Source organism: Mandrillus leucophaeus, unplaced genomic scaffold, assembly GCF_000951045.1.
Source record: "Mandrillus leucophaeus isolate KB7577 unplaced genomic scaffold, Mleu.le_1.0 Scaffold534, whole genome shotgun sequence".
NCBI classification, from domain to species: domain Eukaryota; kingdom Metazoa; phylum Chordata; class Mammalia; order Primates; family Cercopithecidae; genus Mandrillus; species Mandrillus leucophaeus.
The window spans coordinates 1,721,600-1,739,195 of NW_012105742.1; the positions used below are offsets into that span (position 1 = coordinate 1,721,600).

General features: G+C 44.9%; 1 protein-coding gene across 5 annotated transcripts in view; it reads left to right on the forward strand.

Annotated features, from left to right (window-relative positions):
* The first annotated feature begins 10,315 nt into the window (after positions 1–10,315).
* The window catches only part of ETF1 (eukaryotic translation termination factor 1), a 43,203-nt gene continuing 35,922 nt past the window's right edge, over positions 10,316–17,596 (forward strand). For 2 of the 5 annotated variants that reach the window (XM_011997250.1, XM_011997248.1), the window contains exons 1-2: positions 10,316–10,519; positions 10,680–10,783. Coding sequence is in view for 2 of the 5 variants with exons in the window: in XM_011997248.1 (XP_011852638.1) it covers positions 10,698–10,783 (86 nt within the window). In the remaining 3 variants the exon portion in view is untranslated. Of the gene's footprint in view, positions 10,520–10,679; positions 10,983–11,825; positions 12,092–17,596 lie in introns of those variants that run through there. The other 3 variants (XM_011997252.1, XM_011997249.1, XM_011997251.1) reach the window with 2 other exon arrangements.

Consider the following 17,596-nt stretch of genomic DNA (forward strand, 5'->3'; position numbering starts at 1 on the left):
TTATGGAGGCCAAATCCCACCCACAATCCACTGCTGGGAAAGCTGTTGGGGTAAAATTGCAGCAACCAGGAACACAATGGTGTCCTAGTCCAAAGTTAGAATATGGATGTCTTAGCTCTGGCAGTTCTATATGGGCCCTTAACTGATTAGATGATGTCCGCTCACATCAAGGCAGAGCAATCTCCAATTCAATACTAATCTCTTCTGGAGACAGACAAATGTTTAACCAGTTAAATGGCATCAATGGCCAAACTGACACACAAAATTAACTATCACAAAAGGCAAAAAGAAATGATTGGTTTTATTCTTTAGTAGAGCCTCCCTTTTGTGATTGTAAGTACTTGCTTAGGTCCCAAGAGCTTACGGTATCCCTCTTACACCAACCTCCTGTTTTGGGGTTTATTATTGTTTTTTTGTTTTTTTTTTTTAGTTTTTGTTTTGAGATGGAGTCTTTCTCTGTTGCCCAGGCTGGATTGCAGTGGTGTGACCTTGGCTCACTGCAGCCTCAACCTCTGCATCCTGGGTTCAAGCAATTCTCCTGCCTCAGCCTCTTGAGTAAAGGTGCCCACCACCACACCCAGCTAATTTTTTTTTTTTTTTTTTTGAGACAATCTCCTGTTGCCCCGGCTGAAGTGCAGTGGTGCGATCTCAGTTGCAACCTCCACCTCCCAGGTTCAAGCCAATTCTCCTGGCTCAGCCTCCCTAGTAGCTGGGATTACAGGCACCCTGCCATCACAACCAGCTAATTTTGGACTTTTAGTAGAAACGAGGTTTCACCATGTTGTCCAACTGGTCTTGAACCTCTGACCTCAGGTGATCCACTCCCCTCGCCCTCCCAAAGTGCTGGGATTACAGGCTTGAGTCACTGTGCCCAGTGTAATTTTTGTATTTTCAGTAGAGATGCGGTTTCACCTTGTTGGCTAGGCTGGTCTCAGACTCCTGACCTCAGGTGATCCACCGGCTTCAGCCTCCCTGAGTGCTGGGATTACAGGCGTGAGCCACCGCACCCGGCCTCCTTTTGTTATGTTGTTTTTTGAGACAGGGTCTTGCTGTCACCCAGGCTATAGTGCAGTGGTGCATTCATAGCTCACTGCAACCTCAAACTCCTGGGCTCAAGCAATCCTCCTGCCTCAGCCTCCCAAGTAGTTAGGACTACAGGTGCACACCACCACACCTGGCTTATATATGTCTTTTTCTTTTGAGGCAGGGTCTCACTCTGTCATACAGGCTGGAATACAGTGGTGCCATCACAGCTAACTTCAGCCTCAACCTCTCGATCTCAAGTGATCCTCTCACCTCAGCCTGTGGAGTGGCTGGGACCACAGGCGCACGCTACTATGCCAGGCTAATTTTTTTTTCTTTTTTTTTTTTTTTTTTTTTTGGTAGAGACAGGGTCTCACACTCCTGACCTCAAGCAGTCCCACCTCAGCCTCCCAAAGTGGTGGGATTACAAGCATGAGACACAGTGCCCAACCTGATTATTTGTGTTGAGTGAGGTATACATTATCAGTAGAAATACTACATACATGTGTACATAATGTGTCAATTCTCAGGGAAATCAAGATGTTGCATTTCTTTGATCCACATAACATTTATAGTAGTGACTACAGCAAGATGGAGCAGCAGAAATAAAAGCAAGTCTTTCAAACAGTGCATGAGAAGACTGGGTATGAAGAAACAATTCAAATTTTGGAAATAACCAATATTCAAGAGACCCTTCACCACTTCAGATACCATTGCAACTCTATTCTCTTCTCTGGTCATAAGGCCAGGTTTTTTGTTTTGTTTTTTTGAGACAGTGTCTGTCACCCAGGCTGGAGTGTAATAGTGAAATCTTGGCTCACTGCAACCTCTGCCTCCCAGGCTCAAGCGATTCTGCTGCCTTAGCCTCCTGAGTAGCTGGGATTACAGGTGCGTCCCACCACACCCGGCTAAATTTTGAATTTTTAGTAGAGACGGGGGTTTCACCATCTTGGTGAGGCTGGTCTTGAACTCCTGACCTCGTAATCCGCCGCCTCGGCCTCCCAAGTGCTGGAATTGCAGGCATGAGCCACCGTGCCCGGCTCATAAGGCCACTTTGTAAGGGCTTTGTCTTCTCCCTTTCCCCACCTCTAGTATCAGAACACAAAATGAGTGAAAGCCCTGGGAACAGATAAAGGAGCTATAGGGTGCCCTGCACTCTGAACAGCAAGCAGGAGCTTTACTTTAGCAATTACAGAATTGCTGAAACAGGCATTTGAGTGGATAAACAACTGAATATCACCAATTTCTTATAGTTAAACCTATGAGAAGGAGCCATTTTTGTTACAGCAGGTCAGGTAATCTGTCTTGATTAACTAAAGACTGCAGCTGAACATCAAACCAGCCTTTAATGTAGGCATCATCACTGCAATCAGGAATGGGAAAGTAAAATGTTCTGCCAAACTCACAGGCTCTTAAACAGATTGTTGAAGCCCCTGACTGAGAAAGTGAAGATTAGGGTCAAAGGTGATGGGGGTGTGGGGTGGAGAGTCCATAAGGGACTGATTATAAAGTGCAAGATTGTGAATATTGATTATTTTTAGGAAAGTGGTCCATCGCTTTCACTGGTTCCTTGGAGTCTGTCCCAAACAGGGTTAACCATTACATGGAAAATTTACTAGCTTAAATGGCTTCAAGTCATATCCTACCGGTCACCCCTTTGCCATTTGCCATCCCCTCAATCCTGTGCATTTATTTAGCATCCTTGGTCTACCATCTACCTCCTCTGTATACCTTCCCCACTCAGCTCACACAGATCATTTCACTCAACTTCTTATGCTCTTTTTTTTTTTTTTCTTTTTGAGCTGGAGTCTCACTTTGTTGCCCAGGCTGAAGTGCAGTGGCACGATCTCAGCTCACTGCATCCTCCACCTTCCAGGGTCAAGCGATTCTCCTGCCTCAGCCTCTGGAGTAGCTGGGACTACAAGCGCACGCTACCAAACCTGGCTAATTTTTTGTATGTCTAGTAGAGACAGGGTTTTACTGTGTTGCCCAGGCTGGTGTCGAACTCCTGAGCTCAGGTGATCTGCACACCTTGGCCTCCCAAAGTGCTGGGATTACAGGCATGAGCCACGGCACCCGTCCCTACGCTCTTATTTTTTAACATCTTAATGTTCCATTTAGCAACTTCATCTTTTTGTTCTTTTTTGTTTTTTTGCAGTCTTGCTCTGTCACTCAGACTAGAGTGCAGTGGCACAATCTCAGCTCACTGTAACCTCTGCCTCCCAGGTTCAAGCGATTCTCCTGCCTCAGCCTCCCAAGTAGTAGCTGGGGTTACAGGCATGTACCACCACACCCAGCTAATTGTTGTATTTTTAGTAGAGACAGGGTTTTGCCATGTTGGCCAGGCTGATCTCAAACTCTAGAGCTCAAGTGATCCGTCCACCTCAGCCTCCCAAAGTGCTGGGATTACAGGTGTGAGCCACTGTGCCTGGCCTTCATCTCTTTTATGACATTTTTCCCTACCTTCTGGATTATTCTGAAGCAAATTCTAGAATTCATAATTTGACTCAAAGTATATACTTTTTTTTTTTGGACACGGAGTCTTGCTCTGTTGCCCAGGCTGGAATGCAGTGGCACAATCTCTGCTCACTGCAAGCTCCGCCTCCCAGGTTCATGCCACTCTCCTGCCTCAGCCTCCTGAATAGCTGGGACTACAGGCGCCCGCCACCATGCCTGGCTTTTTTTGTTTGTTGTTTTGTTTTGTTGTATTTTTTAGTAGAGACGGAGTTTCACCGTGTTAGCCAGAATGGTCTCGATCTCCTGACCATGATCTGCCCGCCTCGGCCTCCCAAAGTGCTGGGATTACAGGCGTGAGACATTGCACCTTTGAGTCAGCTGACTCAAAGTATATACTTCTAAAAGGATTATACTACAAAATATATCATTGTCACACCTTTTAACATCTTTATAGCAAAAAAGAGTATGCTTTTCCCAATAGTCTCATAACTTTAAAGTTTATCTGAGTCAGGAACCAAGGGTCACACCCACATTGTTTGACATGTCCAAGTTCCTTTCAATTTAGGCTTCCCTGCCTTTTTTCCCCTTTGCAATTTATTTTAGAAACTGGACCACTGGTCCCGTAGCGTCTCCTACATTCTAGATTTTACTAATTGCTTCCCTGTGATGTAATTTAATGTATTCCTTTGTCCCATTTAATCCAATTCAAGTTCAGTTTTTTTGACATAGGATCTCACTCTGTTCCCCAGGCTGGAGTGTGGTGGTGCTATCATAGCTCACTGTAACCTCAAACTCCTGAGCCCAAGCAATCCTCCTGCCTCACCCTCCCAAGCAGCTAGGACTACAGGTGCTCACCACCACACACAGCTAGTTTAAAATGATTTTTGTAGAAATGGCACCCTTGCTATGTATATTGTTCAGGCTGGTCTCGAACTCCTTGAGCCAAGTGATCTTCCCACCTTGCCCTCCCAAAGCACTGGGATTAAAAGTATGAGCCTTTCACCCAGGCTGTTTCATTTTTCTACAACAGGTGGTGTGTACTGCCATCAGAATTTAAAATATTAACATGAATTCCAAACATAATTTCGGTTGGCTCTTTTGTCATGTTAGTAGCCACTGATGATCATTACCGAAATCTCTAATTTCATTAAAGGTCTATTATTTTACTTCTCTTTTCATTTTTAGTTGGAATACCTCTATAGTAAGGAAATTCCCCTTTTAACAAGTACCACGTTACACTGCAATGTAACTATATATATAAGGGAAGACCAGTTAAATGCTCAGCTCTTCTCCTTAATTTACTAGTTTTCACAATTAGTTCCATAATCAAAAGTGGGGAAATTAGGTTTCTTGGTTGTCACTGTGAACTCATGGATTTCAACTTATTTTTATGTTTCACTTCATTGCAACTTTTCTTAGTGATACTCAAATTGTTCTAACCTTGGCGTGAGAGCCTCTTCCTGTTGGCTCTTAAATCCTTTTGACAAAACCCCAGTAGTCTATGTTACTTTCTTTGCTTACTGATATAACAAGATGTTCCAGGCTCACCTTGTTTATTTCTGCTTCAGTCCAAGAAACAACTACTTACTTTATCTGTTATCTTACTTATTTAACATCCCTGTCTCCCCTGCACCCCCACAAAAGACCATAAATATAAGAACTGAATTACATCTAAAAATTTTCAGCACTTGTCTCAGTGCTGGATCAAAAAAGTGGCATGCAATAAATATTTATGGAATTCAACTAAAAGATTAGCCTCTGTCTAGCTATTCTACAGGTGTCTCTATTGAGTCAAACAAGGCACCACTGGCAACTGGCAGAATTAAGCACTTGCCTCTTCAGGTGGGTCAAGGGCAGGGTTCAGGCTCTCCCTATAAATGCTCTTATATGCTAGAGGTAGACCCCAGCTAATGAGCTCTCCCTAGAACAGGTATTCTCACACACAGACACCTTTTTTATACTGAGAGAATGAGAAAAACTAAGTTTTAGTTCTCCATGGGCCTTATTTTCTTAAGGAGGAAATCATTACAGAGTAAAGCATTAATGGCCAGTATCTGCTTAATTTAACAAGACTACAAATTCATGTAAAGATGTCTGATCCTCTAGAGAGGAAACTCATTCCTTAGCTGCGGTCCCCCCTCCAACTGAAGAATTACATTTCACCACTAGGTGTCCACAGGGGAACAAAGGATACCTTACACTTGCCCATTCCAAGTCCCTTTCACACACACTGCACTCCATAAACAACTTGTCCTAGGTCAATTTATAAAAACCTTAAATCTTGTTTTATGTTGTACTACTACAGCTTAGGTCTTCATTTATTGTAACTTATATCCTGGCCAGGCGCAGTGGCTCACACCTGTAATCCCAGCACTTTGGGAGGCCGAGGCAGGTGGATCACAAGGTCAGGAGTTCCAGACCAGCATGGCCAATATGGTGAAACCCCGTCTCTACTAAAAATACAAAAATTAGCCAGGTGTGGTGGTGCGTACCTCTAGTCCCAGCAACTCAGGAGGCTGAGGCAGGAGAATCACTCCCTTGAACCCGGGAGGCAGAGGTTGCAGTAAACTGAGATCGCGCCACTGACTCCAGCCTGGATGACAGAACGAGACTATGTCTCAAAAAAAAAAAAAAAAAAGAGAGAAAGCTTTCCTCTAACAACCATACTGACTTCCAGAAGAGTCAAAGATAGCCCTTTAGCAAATCTCACCACAACCATCCCTTCCTTCATCTTGGCTACTCTTTTTTTTTTTTCTCTGAACTCCAGTGATCCTCCTGAGTAGCTAGGGACTACAGGTGTGCACCACCATGCCCAGCTAAATTTTGTAGTATAGATGAGGTCTCGCTAGGTTGCTCAGTCTGTACTCCAACTCCTGAGTTCAAGCAATCCTCCTGCTTTGGCCTCCCAAGGTCCTAGGATTACAGGCATCAGTCACTGTGTGTGGTCTATCTTCGTTACTCTTAAACTTATCTTCACATTAGTAACCAATAACCTCATTCTGTAGCTATTTTTGGGGGGAAAGGGTCTTGCTCTCTCATCCAGGCTGGAGTGCAGTGATCACAGCTCACTGCAACTTCAAACTCCTGGGCTCCAGTGATCTTCCTGCCTCAGCCTCCTCAGTAGCTGGGACTAGTGGCACATGCTGCTGTGCCTGGCTGATTTTTTTTTTCTTCTTTTTGTAGAGACCAGGTCTCTCTAAGCACAAAGACTTATTTCTGCTTTCAACATCAAAACATAACAGGCCTGCAATCCCAAGCACTTTGGGAGGCTGAGGCAGGTGGGTCACGTGGGGTCAGGAGTTCGAGATCAGCCTGAGCAACATGGTGACACCCCATCTCTACTAAAAATACAAAAATTAGCCAGGCATCACGGTCTATGCCTGTGGTCCCAGCTACTAGGGAGGCGGAGGTGGAAGGATCACTTAAGCCCTGGGGTCGAGGTTGCAGTGAGTCATTATTGCACCACTGTACTCCAGCCTGGGCAACAGTGAGACCCTGAATCAAAAAAAAAAAAAAAAAAAAACGAAACGAAAACTTACCTACCCCCACCTAATTGGCAAGGAACATCACCTATATCCCAATATCTAACTTTGTTATTGTTTGAGCTGAGGAGGAAGTTCTGAGATCATACAGAACAATTTCTTTATTTTTCAGACACTCTGTGTGCTTAGAGAGTTTATATATTCTGTTCTCACCATTTAGGAGTTTGAAAAATCTGTATCACTTTTATATCACAGAACATTCCTCCTCAACAATGTATTGTCATGGTCCCATTTAAAAAGCCTTGATGCAGGCACTACCATCCGTGCTCCATACCTCCCAAATCTCTTCAGGTAGATAACTATCCCAGCTTTTGCTTTTAATGCACTGATTTCTAATTCTAAATGCAGAGATGGTGAATTTGCAACAACTAGGCCAAGAGCTTTTGGGGCTACCTGGGCCTGAAATTGTCTAAGAAATAAGAAATTCAGAGACTGACAAACAGCAGTCCTACTTGGGATGTCATCATGCTTACTTCAGGCTGAATCACACAGATGAAAGCCTTCAAGCATGGACCTGAAGCAATGCTGTAAACACAAACATCAAAACGAAGAGGAGGCCAGGTGTGGTGGCTCACGCCTGTAATCCCAACATTTTGGGAAGCGGAGGCAGGCAGATCTTCTGAGGTCAGGAGTTCAAGACCAGCCTGGCCTACATGGTGAAACCCTGTCTCTGCTATTAAAAAAAAAAAAAAAAATTGGCCAGGCGTGGTGGCTCACACCTGTAATCCCAGCACTTTGGGAGGCCAAGGCAGGCAGATCACGAGGTCAGGGGATCAAGACCATCCTGGCTAACACGGTGAAACCCCTTCTCTACTGAAAATACAAAAAATTAGCTGGGTGTGGTGGCACCCGCCTGTAGTCCCAGCTACTCAGGAGGCTGCCGCAGGAGAATCACTTGAACCCGGGAGGTGGAGGTTGCAGTGAGCCAAGATCATGCCACTGCACTCCAGCCTGGGCAACAGAGCGAGACTCCGTCTTCAAAACAAAACAAAACAAAAAAGAGAACAGGAAGGGTAGAGTAGGACAATCTAATATGGAAATAGGGCAAGAGGAATGAAGGAAAACCTTGGACACAGTTGATTCCTAGTTAGTAAGTAGTGTTTAAGACTAAGGCAGCCCCTCCGTTCACTACTAAACACAGTGGATGACACACACACAGCAGGAGTACAATATTATATAACAAGTGAACATATGCCAAAAACTACAAAATGGAAGAGGTTCCAACCTGAGATTCATTTCCTGGGGGAGAGAAGTATGACCGTGTCCCCACCCTATGAAAATATAGGTAATGGGGTCACTGTATAATACACTGGACACCAAACATGGAGTCGGGAAGCCATAAACTAGCTGTGGGACTCTGAACAGGTCCCTTTCACTTTTCTTTGCCTCAGTTTCCAATGTATGAAATGGAGGTCATACCCCCATCTTCAAAGTGTGGACAAACTTTATAACACACGAAAAAAGTATTCAAAGACCATACAAATGAAAGCACATAATTGACATCACTACTTACATGTCTCATAAGCAATCTCAAACTTAACAGGCCCAAGATGAAATTCTCAATCATCCCCCAACACCTGCTCCTCACCTTTCCCACCTCAGTAAATGTCACCACTTCAGTACTCTGGGAACCATTCTTGGTTTTCCTCATCTAATCCATCATTCAGTCCTATTCACCCCTTTTTGTTTCCTCCCCTTGAGACAAGGTCTTGCTCTGTCACCCAGGCTGGAGTGCAGTGGTGTGATCTCAGTTCACTGCAGCCTCGAATTCCTGGGTTCAAGGGGTCCTCCCACCTCAACCTCCCAAGTAGCTGGGACTACAGGCGCGGGCCACCACATCCAGCTAATTTTTTGTACTTTTTGTAGAGACGGAATCTTGCCATGTTGCCCACGCTGCTCGCAAACTCCCGAGCTCAAGCGATCCTCCCTTTGGCCTCCCAAAGTGCTGAGATTACAGCCGTTGGCCACTGTATCAGGCCCTTCATTCACTTCTATCTGCACTGTCAGCACCCTAGTGTAAGAGAAAATCATCTCTCACATGATAATGAAGCAGCCAAAATGGTCTCTGAGCTTCTCCTGTGCTCTCTCCAGTCCAAACCAGGGCTCTAAACGCTTTAAACTACCCACTGTTCTTGAAAGAAACCAAACTTCTGAATCTGGCTTAAAAGGCCCTACATGATCTCTTCCCCTGCTGCTCCTTCAAACCTCTCTCCCCTTCCCTGACTGTGCCACCACACTGGCGTTTCTGTATTTCTCAACTGTGTTCTGCTTCCTCCTGACAAACTCTTACTCACCTTTTGGGTCTCATTTCAGAGGTGCGTCCCCGCCATACACTCTCAGAGCACCCTGAAGTACTGAAGCATGTGTGTAGTTATTTTATTATAAAAAATATAAAATCACAAACGGTTAGAAACCCAATCGACTACAAGCTCCATGAGGGGTAAGTACTGTCATCTGTTTGGTTTACCTCTGTATCCCCAGGAAAACAGGGTCCAGCACACGGTCTGGGCTCAATATTTGAACCCAGACGAGGTGACAAAGTAGCCACCTAAAAATCCTAACTCAAAAAGATAAAGTTCTAACCGTATGTGGATGCCCATTTTATTTCAACTCTCTCCACCTCCGTTCTCAACGGCTCAGGCCAAACCATACATGGGGTCAGATACCTCAGGTCTCCAAGCTCAGGCAGCCCCCGCTGTCTTCCACCCCATAAAGTTCTAAGTCCAAAGTGAGCCCGTCCTAGCTCCGGGGCGAAAGAAAACAGGCCTCTTTCGCCCCTGCAGGTGAGGGTCCCAGACCGCCCGGAGGCAGGCTCCTCATCCAGACCTACTGGCCAGGACTCCTCCACACTATTCCGCGCAGCCGTGACGCACGCAGACCGCAGCACTTCGTCAGCGAAGAAGCCGCTGGGCGCGAGGCGCTTCTTCGCGGCTTCTCAAGCACTGTTCAAACCGCGCGTCGGGTCCAAGTGCCTAGCTTCGCGTCACAAAGCCTCAGATGTCCATCCTATTAATGGAGAAGGGACGGAAAAGACGACAACCCCGGTCGTCTCTCTTTAAGAACCACCCCCATTCGAGCCTGACGGGGGCTCTCAATAAACTCGCGAGAGCCACCGGCTTCCGCCCGCTTCCTCCTCTCGGCTTGCCGGGCCGGAAGAAAGGTGGCACCTCCCACCCCCCCAGCCTCTACCTCACAAGACAGCGCGGACCCAGCTGCGGCCAATCGGCAGGTTCATTGTAGGCTGCGGGGCAGAGAGCCAATGAGAAGTCGCGGCGGACGCAGAGCTTCTCCTCACTCGCACCGGCCCCCTCCCTTCCGCCCGCCGCCTTCCACTCCGCCCCTGGCGGAGGAAGTGATGTCACAGGCCCCATGTGAGCGGATTGCAACACATGCAGCTGCCTGGAGAGAGGGAGCCGGTGTCCTACGTCAGAGCCGCCGCCGCCGCGGAGCCGCCGCCGGGGAGGAGCAGCCGCTGCCGCCCAGGACTGGGCCCTTAGGTAAGGCATGGGGAGGGAAAGGCCGGCGATCTCTGTGGCGAGCTGCGCCGGGCGGGAGGAGAGGGCCTCTCGGGGGTGGCGAGGAAGGGGGCCGCTCTGCCCCAGCGGCGGCGCTAACTCTGTGGTCTTGGTGTCTCCGGGCCCCGCCGGGCCGCTCTAGGGAGGAGGAGGCGAGAAGATGGCGGACGACCCCAGTGCTGCCGACAGGAACGTGGAGATCTGGAAGATCAAGAAGCTCATTAAGAGCTTGGAGGCGGCCCGCGGGTGAGCGCCGCGTCCGGCACCCCCCGTGCCCTCTTGGTTCCCGGACCCCTCAGGATGGACGCCCCCGCGCCGCATGGCCAGATGAGGAGAACCAGGCACTAGCCAACTCCCGCCTTCTGGATCTCTGGGTAGTAGCCCCTGACCCAGGGGCGAGGGTCGGTGCGGTTGGCCCGAGAAGGGGTCCTTTCCCCGCATGGGGGTAAGGGGCCCGCGCTCCCCGGGTTTGGATCACTCGGCCCCCCTCGTGGTAGGCCACCGCTACTTTTTACCCCTGCTGGGCCCTTAAGTCCAGCTCCTCCCTCTTCGGGCTCCAGGTGCTGCCATCCGACTCGGGTACTATTGTGGCAAAGTGCTCGGCCTTCCTTTCCCAACGCCCTTCCCTGATTTCCTCTTCTCCCTTCGTTCCTCAGCCAGGCCTCATTAAAATGGCCTCTCCCTCCTGGGTTTCTGAAACCCGGGTGGGTGAAGTTTGGATGGGACGGGAAGCAGAGGTGATCAGGGACAGCTTGTTTCTGATTCGTGATTGCTCTGGGTTTTCCACCTGTCCCAAGATGACTTCTCCCAAGTCCTCTAATTACCCTGGAGCTTCCTGGTTTTAGCTGTTCCAGGACCCACCTATAGACTGAAAATGCCAACGTATGCGCGATGTAAGGAGTGTTGGGTAGGTTTTGGTTAATGAATCTGCATGTGTATGTCCAGGAGAAATATGGATCAGGAGGTCGTTTGATAGAAGTCATAACTACAGAGTCCCTGCTGGCATTTATCTGAAACTGGTGGGGATATCGCTGTAAAGAGGCTTCCAATGTACTTGATGCTTGTTGAGTGAGATTCAGAATTGAATTAAATGAGCTTTGAGTCTTGTACATTTTGATAAGAAACTGTAGGTGTGTCCATTGTGGGAAGAGTAGGCTAGATTAAAATTAACTGTGTGTGTGTGTTTTGTTTTTAATGTTGTTCGTTTGAGGAAGGTGTGCCAGAGGTATTCCTGTTTCCTTTATCACTTTATTTTGTTCCTTTCCCAGTCATAGAAACTTTTTATTTACAGGAAGTGCCCCCCCCAAAGAAAAAAGTGTTTGGAACATTATTACATACTTGTGTGTCTGAGCATTCTTAGAATAGTAGAATGGCCTGCCTCAGGCCATGTGAAAAGTTGATTTCAGCACAAGAATTTGACATTCTGGTTTCCAGCCCAGGACTGTCGTTTATGGGTAGATTTGCAATTTTAGAATGACGGCCCCTTCAAGCTTTTCATTATTACTGTTTTATGAAACAGGATGTGCTTAATTGTACTGAAGGCCCAGTTCACAAGTTGGTTTTGCTAGTGTTTTGTTCTTAATAAATTAGGGACAGTTCTGTTTGGAATGAGGCTTCTAAAAGTTTGGCCCCATTCAGTGACTTGGGCTTGTGCTCACTCCTTCGGTTTACTGGAGAAACGTTAGTTTAATATGAATCGCAGACAGCAGCTTATTTTTTAGTCCTTAGGTTTTTCTTTAAATTTAATAGAATATTCAGACCTTCTTAATAATCTTACAGAAATTTGTGCCATATGGTAGAGTGAACAGTTATTCCCAAAATGTGAGAATACTGTACAGAAAGGATAATATAGGTCACGACCCATTATGTTGCACTACCAAGAATGAACCAGGTTCTTTTGTTTCGGTAAGATCTTCTGTTTTGTTACTTGAAGCTTTGTTTTTTTTTGTTTGTTTGTTTGTTTGTTTGTTTGTTTGTTTGTTTTTTTGAGACGGAGTCTTGCTCTGTCGCCCAGGCTGGAGTGCAGTGGCCAGATCTCGGCTCACTGCAAGCTCCGCGTCCCAGGTTCACACCATTCTCCTGCCTCAGCCTCCCAAGTAGCTGGGACTACAGGCACCCACCACCTCGCCGTGCTAGTTTTTTGTATTTTTAGTAGAGACGGGGTTTCACCGTGTTAGCCAGGATGGTCTCGATCTCCTGACCTCATGATCCGCCTATCTCGGCCTCCCAAAGTGCTGGGATTACAGGCTTGAGCCACTGCGCCCGGCTTACTTGAAGCTTTCAATCCAGTATTGCATTTTATAGATTGCTGTTGTTGCAGTATTATATATAGGTGGATGTGATCTGTGGATTTGTTCTTACTACTTTCATTAGCAGGCAGGTTCACACATTTTAATTTGCATACGTTATATTCTCTGAAACAGTCCAGAAAATTAAATCATGACTATAATTTACCTGTTTGAATGAAGTAACGTTGAAGATGACATTGCTTAATAAGTAACACCATTCCTTTCTACTGCTTGATGAAGGAAACTCATTCTTAAATTTTGTTCTACCCATATTACCTAGCGACCAGAAACTTTTAAGCCCCTCTTTAAGACTTTTGAAGGCTTTACCTCTTTGTTTAGCAAAGTTCAGTAGAGTTTAAAGCATGCTAAAAATGAAGTTATAAGGCACAACTTGTTTTCCAAGTTGTTGACTTTTGATATTTTAGACATGATTAAGCTGTCTAAAATAGCTGGAACATCTTCCTCTAAACATTGTGGTTAATAATCATGTCCTACTTTGCTTTTAATCAGGATTTGGTTGCATCTTGATCCCATGGAAATTTAAAATTTTGGCCATCTCTGAGTATTGATACGGGAGTCAGAAGATTCCCCAGTACATACCAGTTTTTGGAGGTGGGGAATATTTTCATTGCCAACTTGTGTTAAAGTCAGACTCTAGATTTTCATAGATAGGGTACAGTGAAAAATGTTCTTCCTACTTTACCTAGTGATAAAATATTTTTAGGAGAATTGTAATGGGCTTTAAAGACAAAGTGGATGGCAAAATGAATCTGTATTTGCTGGTGTTTTGGGGGTACTCTGGTTTTCAGGAGGAAAACTGAGGTTGTTTTCAGGCATGGTTGTTAGCACAAGATAGTGAGACTTAGTGGTGGAGTAACAGTATTGTTTTGGAAATGAAAAAGCCCTTTCCTCCCCTTAGCAGTGTAGAATTCTAGGCATGGGAATCAAGGATTGGTTTTTAACAGTAGTTATTAAAAGATGCTAAAATAAGAGTGATTTTGAAATTAAGATAATCTTATGTGGTTATCTCTTGACATATGACCCAAATTTAATGTAGCTTGAAAAAGAAACCACCTGCAAAATGGGCTCACTAACTATATCTTAATAAAGGGAAGTATGTTGGCAAAATAATTTATTAAGCACATACCATATTATAGACTGTGCTACAGTACATTATTAAGTCATTTAATCCTCACAAGTATTGCCACCATTTGGTAGACAAGGTACCTGAGGCTAAGAGATAATTTGTCTAAGATGTCACAGCAAAAATGTAGCACAGTTCAGAACCTAAACCAATGTGCTATACGAGGTATATTTTATTTTCAGAAAATACAAAACTAGATTTCCTTAAAATGTAGTCTGAGCTATAACAAATTCTATTTTATATTACATGTGTGTGGAAGAGCATTTATAGAGGCCAAATTACTAAAATGGGGAACTTGATAGTGTTCTGTTTTGTAACCAGCATCATATTTAATCTTCTGAGTTGAAAGGAGTGTCATGCATAAACTTGATTTTTAATTTGGGTAGAACATTGTTATTTGGTTTCAGATAAGCCTGGTCGAATGTTAGTTTGTGTGTGCTAGTAAAATAACCAGTTAATTATTTTGGTAGACATAGGCCCCACTTAAAGTTGATGGTAGTTCTTCCCGGTTCATGATTGCTCCTGGTATATTCTCCACAGTTGGCTAATGAAGGACAAATGTGTACGTAAACCAATACTGTGGTTGAGGGTATCTTGAATAAGGAACTGAAACAGGTGAACGTATGTTGGAAAAAGCGGGAGAATTATTGGTTGTTTTTTCTCTTGGTGTTTTCTGTGCAGGCGAGTGGTGGCCTCAGAAATAGTTTTGGACACTATCGTTTTAAGGTAATGTTAATAAAATCATAGCTAGAGCCTGTCCTAGCCAGGGACAGTGGTGAATATGACAAAGGAATGGACAGTGTTAGTTTGGGTTAGATTGTGTCGGTGGGTGTTAAAATGTCTTTTCACTTATCTTCACTAGGAAACCTCATGTGTTTCATATCTAATGAACACTTGGTCAGATAACCCTCATAGCCATAACCCTTGTTTGAAGGTCAGTGCAGCTTGCAAACTTCTGCTGTAGTGTTTGGGCATTTTAAAAACTGGGTACTTAAAAATAACTTGTTGATATCTTAACTCTAAATGAAATAAAATTAGTTGTTCCTGCCCCCAAATATAACCATTTTTAAAGAATCCCCACTGAATTCCTCACATTATACAGAATTAAAAGTTAATGTTTTGGCGAGATCATTGAATAGGTTATTGTTTTAAATCTTAGAGATAATATGAACAGCTTGCTTAATTTATATACTTTGAATAAATTAAGGTATGTTGGATGTGTTTGAGTACCTTCCCTAAGTAAAAATTGTTGGTTAATAGAATATTCACCTAAATGGTGGTGGTAATAATGTTCTCAAAGCACTAAATTTCACATTTTTTTCCCCCTCACTATCCTCAAAGGGCTGGTTGTAGCTAAAGTGCTACTTTGTGGTCTTTGATACAAATACCTGAACCATTTAAAGTTCAGGCTCATAAAGAAGACCTTTTTTGTCATCTCTTCTGGCTCTTTCCATGCCTCCCTCCCCCCAAACTGATGGTTAGACAAGTTAAAAGACCACATGAGGACTAGGCACATTGGCTCATATTTGTTAATCCCAAGACTTTGGGAGGCCAAGGTGGGCAAATCGCTTGAGGTCAGGAGTTCAAGACCACCCTGGGCAACATGGTGAAACCCTGTCTCTACTAAAAATACAAAAATTAGCTGAGTGTGTGGTGGCTTGCACCTGTAATCCCAGCTACTTGGGAGGCTGAGGCAGGAGAAATGCTTGAACCTTGGAGGCGTAGGTTGCAGTGAGCCGAGATTGAGATTGCGCCACTGCACACCAGCGTGGGCAACAGAGTGAAACTCTGTCTCGAAAATAATAGGGGCTGGGTGCGGTGGCTCATGCCTGTAATCCCAGCACTTTGGGAAGCTGAAGTGGGCAGGTCACAAGGTCAGGAGATCAAGACCATCCTCTCTAACAGTGAAACCCTGTCTCTACTAAAAATACAAAAATATTAGCCAGGCATGGTGGTGGACACCTGTAGTCCCAGCTACTCGGGAGGCTGAAGCAGGAGAATGGCGTGAACTTGGGAGACAGAGCTTGCAGTGAGCTGAGATTGCACCACTGCACTCCAGCCTGGGCGACAGAGCAAGACTCCATCTCAGAAAAAAATAATAATAATAAAGACCACATGAGGAAAAAAGTCAAGAACTAGACTATTTTAGGTTTTGTGAGAAGAGATGAATATAGAACAAACAACTACAGACCTCTCTCACTCTTTCCAAATTTTGGTTTCCACATGTGTGACTATGGACATTACTCTTGGATTAGGTGGTGACAGTGAGATAATACGGGTTAAAATATCTAACACCACATTTGCCACATAGAAAGTGCTCTGTAAATGTTAGCTCTTTCCTTTTCTATATGCAAACATTGATTCTGCAGAGATATCCTAATGGAGAATTGTATTAAAGGATCAGGATACAGATGCCACAGGTCTGAACTATGAGAAAGGGAAGAAATAAGTGAGAGAGAAAAGAGGTAAAGGAAAGAGGGCAGAGTATATGTGTTAGAAAGGATGTGTTGGTGGTCCTTAGTTTCCTCCAAGTATGTAGGCTGCCTGCTTCAACTCAGAACTAGTCCTAACAGCTGTTGTATCTGGCATGGTGTTCTATGCACTGTGAACCTAATAAGCAATTACTCCCTTTGAATTTCAAGTCGTGATAGACTTCCTATTATAATAGCAGATATACTTACCCTTCCTGGGAAGGAAGGCTTACTCTGGACATACTGCAAGGTAAGCGAGAGTACATAGTTAGAATACCATTTAAGGCAGGGTGCTGTGTAGGTTATAGGTCTTTCCTATCTTCCACACCAGTTGTACCCTTTCTTCAGAGGGCTTGTTTTCTTTGAACTTGAGATTGAGGGTCAGCCCAGTACAGCACCACCCCCTGTCCTGGGATGGTACTTCGTTGTTAAAAAAGTTAGTGTCATCTTGGCAGCAGGGCTAAATGGTCTTAGATCTTATTTGAAGAGTAGGAAGGAGAGATTTGCCTTCCCACTGCTGGATCTGTTCAACTAAGAGGCTGGACAGTAGAAATTACTTCTCAGTCCAGCCTATTCTCTAGGGATCTCAGAATAGAACCTTCTCCTAGGATACATTCTGTAGGTGTCTTTCAATTCTTCAGCAGCCTGCTATCTTAGTGAGGGGGAGAAGGAATTAGAAAGGTTCAGGCTTTTTTTCTCCGGCAGGTTAGAAATTGAGAGTCTGAGGTTTCTCACTGAGTACAGTCCTCAGAGAGTATGATGAAGCTCCCTCTGATACGGTTTTATCTTATGCCATTTGACACACATCCTTGCCCACTGTCTTTATTCTTCTCACAATCCTTTCAGGTTCAGAGGACTTGACATTTTCAGGTGCATGACAACTGGCTCTTGTCATACAGATAACTCTGCATATTGAGTTTGTACTCTTGATTTCACATTTTCATTTGTTCTTCTAAGATCTCCTTTAGAAGAATGATCATAGGCCGGGCGCGGTGGCTCACGCCTGTAATCCCAACACTTTGGGAGGCCAAGATGGGCGGATCATGAGGTCAGGAGATCGAGACCATCTTGGCTAACATGGTGAAACCCCATCTCTACTAAAAATACCAAAAAAATTAGCCGGGCGTGGTGGCGGGCGCCTGTAGTCCCAGCTACT